We start from the raw sequence: 7,395 nt of genomic DNA on the forward strand, positions 1-7,395 counted from the left end.
ACCAACTCAAAAATTCGGATTGATTGGGTTGACAACCCAAAGAACCCAAATAAAGTCTCTAACCCCACCCAACCCAATCCAACCTTAAAATTCGGGTTGGGTCAGATTGGGTTGGGTTGAGTTGTTGGATTATAACTTATTTTTTTCTTTTTAATTAAAAATATGTAAATTTATCATGACTAATAACTAAAATCTAATAAAATTTAAATGCTAAACACCAAGTATCTAAGATATTTATTGCAAACTTCAAATAAAGACAAGTATCATAATAATTTTAAAAGAAAAATATTTAAAATTCATAAATTAATCAATATAAAGTAATCAAATTTTAAATAAAGAGAAATATATATATATAGTATATTTTATTTATATATATAAAATTCGGGTTGGGTTGGGTCAATCCAAATTTTTTTTAGTCAACCCATGACCTAACCCAACCCAATAAAAATAGAAAAAGTTTAACCCAATCCCACCTAAAAACAAAACAAACTCGACCCAACCCTTATATTTTGGATTGGGTAGTCCAGGTTATTTAGATTTTTGAATTATTTGAACACTCCTATTTGAAACATAGGGATCAAATAGACATTAAACCCAAAATCGATGACCAAAAGGTATTTTTTCTTGCTTATTTATTTATTTATTTTATTTTTAAAGAACTTTCTTTCTTTTTTAATCTATTTGCAATTGTGTTGTACCGTATAAAATTATCAATAGATAGTTTAATCAGCTTATAATTATAGTATTAATGATGTTCAATTCTCAACTTGTACATATGGTAAAACTAAAAATATATATCAATATTATCACTTATTGGCTAAACAACTGTGATGACAGCATTTAATAATTTAATTTTACTAACATGATTGAAAATTTAAAATTAAGTAATCTAATCCTTTTCTAGGAAGAATCTACCAAGTTTTTTTTTTCTTCCAATCATTATGTTTTAAAAAGGTGCTCTATAATTACCTTTTCATCTTCTCTCAGAAGATTCATGATTTTAGAGCAAATAGAAATGATTGTTTTTAAGTTTTTTTTTTCCTAGGTATAACTCAAAGCTGAATAATATTAACTACTAACGATTCAATCATAACTTTTAAAAGTAATTTTGAGCAAAAGCGAACATAGCTCAATTAATATATGTATGTGTTAGCGACTGAGAGGTCTGAGTGAAAAAAAAAAAAAGAAATTCTGAAAACCATTCCCTAAACAAACCAATATATATCCCATTTTGGATGGGAAGAAAACCATTGCTTATACAAAAGAATTTAGTTCATCCATTCAACAAAAAAGAGTTTACAAATAGTATCTATTGGAGTTGTCCAATATCAATTCTCCAAGCAGAAGCCAGTTGTGACAAAAGTTGGTCAGGTAAAGCACCTTCCCAATCTTCAGGTGGATCCGTTGTTGAAGAAGCTTCATGAAAATTTAGCAATAGTTCTTTCTTCACTTCCATAGGAATCCCCACACAATCAGGTCCATTGTCCAAAACAATTTCTACCAACTGAAACACCATGTCAAGATAGTCAGGAGGCATTTCCCATATGATCTCACAAACTAATTGGACTAATTAAGATCCAAACCAGGAATCTAAATAAAGGGTAAGTGAAGAGTAGCAAATAACAAGCATTGAAGTTGAGTAAACGCCATACCTGTTGAATCCAAAATAAACATATGTCGAACAAGTTCTGCTCGAGTAGAAATTGTCCCACGGCACGGAAGATCTCAACGGCTATCTCATTTGAGATTTGGTCGACCACAGGACCAGTTCTTTCCATTAGCTTTATGAGCAAGATGTCATCCCCTGTAGAGAGAACTTCAACATAAGCCGTGTCCATATCACCTACCTGAAGGGCATCCATTGCATTGGTCCAAGAAGTCCATACTGGATCCCGTTCTTGACCGGCATTGTCGTCTGCCAATGCTTCTGCAGTCAATTCAGGAATCGCCACTTTCGGAGTCCTAGATATTCCATTGTCTTCCCCAGCTACCCGAATGGCTTCTAAGGTTGCTTCGTCTTTTGATGCTTGCCAAACACTTCTTGCAGATGGCCCCTCACCAAGTCTTAAAGGTCCAGCACCTTTATCCCAGGCTCTTCTGTTACCTCCGCCTTGGTCGCTTTCCTGTTCTGATTTAGATGACCTATTATCGATGCCAACATCTAAAGATCTCTTAGAGCCCATCTGCCCATTTCTCGACATGTAAGCAGGATAGTCCCAAGTCTCATTCATATCAGGTCTCCATGCAACACTCCTTCCTCGCATGTTTGAACCAATTCCTTCCGATTGAACAAACCTCTCTCCAAAAGAACCTCTTCCATCATTGTTTCGTCCAAACTTGGCACTTGGATAGTCCGAAAATCCACTATACTTGCCTAGATGCCTATTAGACGATCCTTCAAATCCTAGAGGAAAGTTCCCTCTCCTACCTGATGACACGGATAAATCACGTGCCATGTCTTCAACAACTCTCTCGAGTCCACGGACTCTATTTTCCAAAGTTATCATGCTATCATGAGAGCCTCCCATGAAATCCTGAGATATAGAAGTATGAAACAACATTTTAAAATTCAGTCATGAGAACTAACCCCACATAGCATATATTGAGCATGTACCTGCAACATGTTCATCAAATGTGCCTGTTGCCTCTCCAATTGTAATAGCTGCCTCTGGATGGTGGACCAACTTCCTTTGTTATTTATGAAGGCACTTTCCGATTGGGTATCCATTTTGGAGAAGTCCGAACGAGCACCAGAAGATTCCCGCAGAGATATGTCATTTTGATCATTCACATTGTATGCTCTTGTTCTGGAGTCTCTTCCATTTATTTTCCCCTCATGCCATTTATCTCGCTCAACATCATCATAATCCCGCATCTTAGCCATTTGAGCTCTTTCAGAGTCTCGAAACTTATTGAATGCTCTTTGAAAATCATCTGTGTTGGTGTTTTCAACATGACTTGATCTTCCCCCAGCATTTGTATCATCTGCATCTGATTTTTCATCGTTTGTGTTTGAAGAACTGGCATGTCTGCGAGGAAGAACCACCTCCACAGGCAAATCCCCAGACCCCCTAGTTTCAAGTTTCTGAAAGAACTCTGGGTTCAACTCTTTGTCAGTTAAAGCAGGTACTTTCTTCTTCAATATTACAGCTGCTTTATCTGAAATACTACCGCATTTGGTTCTCGAAGCTGAATTTGGTACGGGGATAGATCCCTCAGATTTATCTTTGTCTAGTGACCTCCCTCCCTGAGGGGAATTTGCAGTTTTCAGGTCAGACTTTTGAGACAACTCCGCTTGTTCATGGTTTTCACTGTCTGAAACATATACAGCAAGAATATTATATTGAAATGAAGCAAGAGTTGGCACAAGAAAAAAGTGAGGTAATCCTTCAACCTCCAGAAGAAAGTAAGAGGGGAAAGACAACTCACTACACCTTGAGATGCATTCTGACTTTCTGCAGCACCATCTGTTTTCCCAGCAAGTTTTTTCCATAGCTGTAGTGCCTCTGACATGCTGTCTCGAACGGGTTTAATCTGTAAGATACCATTAATATAACATGATAAATACTCTAATCTGCAAATGTAAATTCATCATTTCATTTCACTTGTATATAAATCAATGAGATCCAGAAAATGATACGAGTATACACCTATCAGTTTCAAACTCCATTCTTGTAGTTTTTTCAATACAAAATATTTTCCAAACAAAAATAAAACTTGAACATTAAAGAAGAAAGAACAGATGTTGTTTTAAAAACTAATTATTCAAATCTGTAAAATCAAAATATGAACATCACTATGGACTCCTAATCCATCTGCAGTTGGATTGATCCACATTCCATTCTTGACAAGATCATTACTTGTAACCGTTAGAACAAATGAGTCAACCTAGCATACATCATGCTCTTGCTAGATTGCAAGATATGATGGACTTTCAATTCTGGAGGATGAAATCGTTTTTTATTTCTTATCCGTGGTGGTATCAATCCCAATCCCCCTACTCCATGAGGATTCTTTTCAGGGTTTTTTATTAGTTAAGGTTTCTGCTTTGAGACTCAAACCCAAGACGTCAACGGACCTTTCCTCCAATATCTCAAGTTCCTACCACAAGTGCCATGTGAAAAAATCACCCAAAACGTGACCTAAAGAGATCTTAAACCTAATTCCATTTCAGACATGATTTCATCAGAATAGTCAAGCTTTCAAATACCCTAAAGAAAGGCCATGATACTATCCAAATAATTTAACTTTTTATCTTTAAAAACAGCAGTCAAGCAGCCTAAAAGTTGCTCAAGCTTTTCATTTAAGAAAAGAATGGCTACTTTCATCAGGCAGCCTAAAAGCTTAACCTAAGAAGGCTGCTATGTTGAACTGAGAAACCAATAACATTCATTTAATCCATTAGAGTATGTTAGAAATGCTTCCATAAGCTTAACCTAAGAAGGCTGCTATGTTGCACCGAGAAACCAATAACATTCATTTAATCCACTAGAGTATGTTAGAAACGCTCCCATAAGCCAAATATTCTTTCTTCTGTTTATTGATACCTGGATTTCCTTCAGCCCTTGACATTCAGATAGTTCAATCTTAGACTCTCCTATGCTAATTTGATTAAACATCAATGGATGGCATTACAAGGCCAAATATAGAAAGTTTGGCAAGTAGCCTAGCAAGTTTTTAAGTAAGAAGTTGGCAATTCATCTTGAATCAAGATACTTATCTAAATTCTTGAATGTGTTAATAGAAAACACACACGCGCACATATATAAAACAGGTTTAGAGCAGGGTAAGTGAGATGCTTTATAACAAAGGACATACAAAAGAAAAAGATTACCTTGTCAAAACGGCAAGCCTCAAGTACTGCCAAAGTGGAAGCACCTCCATCTGTGATGAAATTGCTCGAATGCAATGCTAATGCACTAAGTGCATCAGCTGCTGCCTTGCGTGTTGCCCAATCAGTGCTCCCAAGTAACTCATGAATACTTGGTAGCAAATGTTCCAAGCTCTGTTGCCCAATAGCACCAACCTAAAACAAGTTCCACAAACCTATTACTTTCTCCTTAATATGAAGACACTGGTAAAACGAAGACATTGAGTCATCATAAAATTGTTATTGGTTTCTAATAAAAGCTAAACAATCAAGAATATGTACATCTTTTCAAATCAGCTCGTTTCTTGTAATTTTTATTTTTCCTCTTTATTCTTGTAAATATTTTCATATTACCTATTTGTTATTCTTTGTTCTCTTAAACATGTCAATAGTTTGTTCACCTTTTCACATTGAAGTAACAGAACTTGATACAGAACTCAACTAGGCTTCTAAACAGCATTCTACTTATTGGTTATTTCTCCCAGTCTTTCATATATTTAAGTTAGCAAATGAGCATTCAACTAAACTATCCTCTTCTTCTTCCTACATTGTGGAAAAGATAGATTTACACCCAAGTTTCTATATTATGTTTTCAATAGCAACAATATACAACTATACTTCCTAAAGTTTTATAGTAGACTTCGCGTAACCTAGACAACTTCCTTCTGCACCTCTCATCTTCAACTAAACAAGAAAATTGTGGGCTTTGAGTACATTTCTTATCATATAAAAAAGGCTGACCTGAAATTTAAAGAAGATACAAAAGGCCTAATAACGAAGTCTTCATGCTTTCTCTTCAACATTGAGGATTTCGCAAGTAATGCTGGACTTCAGAGATCCTTTTACCTCACCCCCCCTAAAAATGCTAAACTTACAGTGCATTGTTTCATAATCCTCACTCACCTCTAAATATCATTAGTTATTTATGAATCTAAACTTACATACCATAGCCATACCATGATGAAAAAAGACTTGAAATAGCAAGAGATTACAGATAAGTAGAACAAACACACGGAGTAAAACGGACCTGCGATAAATTAGCCACCACAGGGAGGAGTGAAGCCTTTGCCAAAAAATTTGGATTGTTGAGCAACTTACAGATCCTGGGGCAAAGCTTCTGAAACGCCATGATGGGTGGGCTGGCCGCACACTCCACCATCTTAGCCATACACAATGCAGCCCCAGATTGAACGCCCTTGTTCTGTTCTCCCATTGCCTCAAACAAGGGCTTAACAAACAATGCCACCACAGAGCCAAGACCTCCATTATCACCACCACCTGAACTATCCCCTTTCAAGTACTGCGCCGACAGTGCACCAATGGCATCTCGACACGAATCCTTCACCCCAGAATCCGAATCCTTAACCCTCCTTATGATGTGGGCTATAATTTTAGTCAAATGGGTGGAAGTAGAATCGTTATGGGAAGCACAAACAACCGTTAGAAGCCGCAACGACTCTTTCTTCACAGCAGGTTTCGGGTCAGCAGAGGAGTCGTAGAGACAATTGAGGAGCATAGGAATGGCTTCCGGGGAAATGGACTGGATAATTTTCTCCAGGTCGTCAATGGCGATCTGGTGGGTGTCTCGATCGGAGAGCTTAGAGAGAGCTGTGAGAATCCTTTGCTTGAGTTCAACCATGGCGAGATGGGATGATAAAGAAGAAGCCGAGGATCTGGATGTGGGTGGCGATTGATTTGGGGGTTTTGAAGGTCTTGACGATTTGGGTGCTTGAGAACTCATTCTGGACAAACCCAATGGCGGAAACTCGATTCAGAGCTTCAATGGAGGTCAAGGAACAAAAATGCAGTTGAAGAAGGACGATTAGTAGGATTCAAAGAAGGTGGGAAGCTTGAGAAAGACAGAAATGGAGGGAGGGTGGGGAAGAAGGGGGAAGAAGTAAGAAGCAAGTCTTGTGGGTCAGCAATCAAAGTTGAAATGAGGGCTAAAATCACGAAACTTTTTCGAATTGAAAGCAAAACGAGACCTGTATGACTGTTTTAACTGCTTCTTTTTCTCCCTTTTTTTCTCTGCAAGATTCAAGGTTTTGTTTCCTTGGATAATACTACAAGGCCCATAAAGCCATAAGAAGCCATAACATTGTTGTTTGTCTTGAAGAAATGGAGCTGTTAATAATGGAGGTGTTAAATTGAGGAAGAAGAACAACAACAATGGAGCCACTTAGAAAGTGGAAACCACGTTCATGTTCAAATGTTTGTACAAACTTCATAAAAGTCTTTGGATAAATCTCTGTATAATCTGGTCTTCACTCTTCGAGAGAGTGATAATAATAGAGGATCTAGGCATCTAGCCCCATGAAATACGAGATAAAATGGATGGATTGATATTTTGAATTTAACGAAGACCTCTTTTGACAAATATTTAATATTTTGTTTTACCTTATTTCACTTTAAAATTTTATATATTATTATCTAAAGAACTTTAAAAACAAATCAATCTAAATTATTTATACTCGAAAATTTTATACTTGGAAATGAATTCGGAAAATTTATTATTTAGACTTATA

General features: G+C 36.8%; 1 protein-coding gene across 1 annotated transcript; it reads right to left on the reverse strand.

The window, feature by feature from the left end:
• Positions 1-1,106: 1,106 nt before the first annotated feature.
• Positions 1,107-7,169, reverse strand: LOC120086699 (microtubule-associated protein TORTIFOLIA1-like). Its single transcript, XM_039043462.2, has 6 exons — positions 5,898-7,169; positions 4,835-5,026; positions 3,435-3,534; positions 2,615-3,315; positions 1,653-2,534; positions 1,107-1,504 (listed from the first exon to the last, which is right to left on the reverse strand). The coding sequence occupies exons 1-6, from the start codon at positions 6,609-6,611 to the stop codon at positions 1,310-1,312; spliced, it is 2,784 nt and encodes a 927-aa protein (XP_038899390.2). The 5' UTR covers positions 6,612-7,169; the 3' UTR covers positions 1,107-1,309.
• Between the last annotated feature and the right edge of the window lie 226 nt (positions 7,170-7,395).

Source organism: Benincasa hispida, chromosome 9, assembly GCF_027475165.1.
Source record: "Benincasa hispida cultivar pf3 chromosome 9, pf3_genome.v1.1, whole genome shotgun sequence".
Classification (NCBI taxonomy): Eukaryota; Viridiplantae; Streptophyta; class Magnoliopsida; order Cucurbitales; family Cucurbitaceae; genus Benincasa; species Benincasa hispida.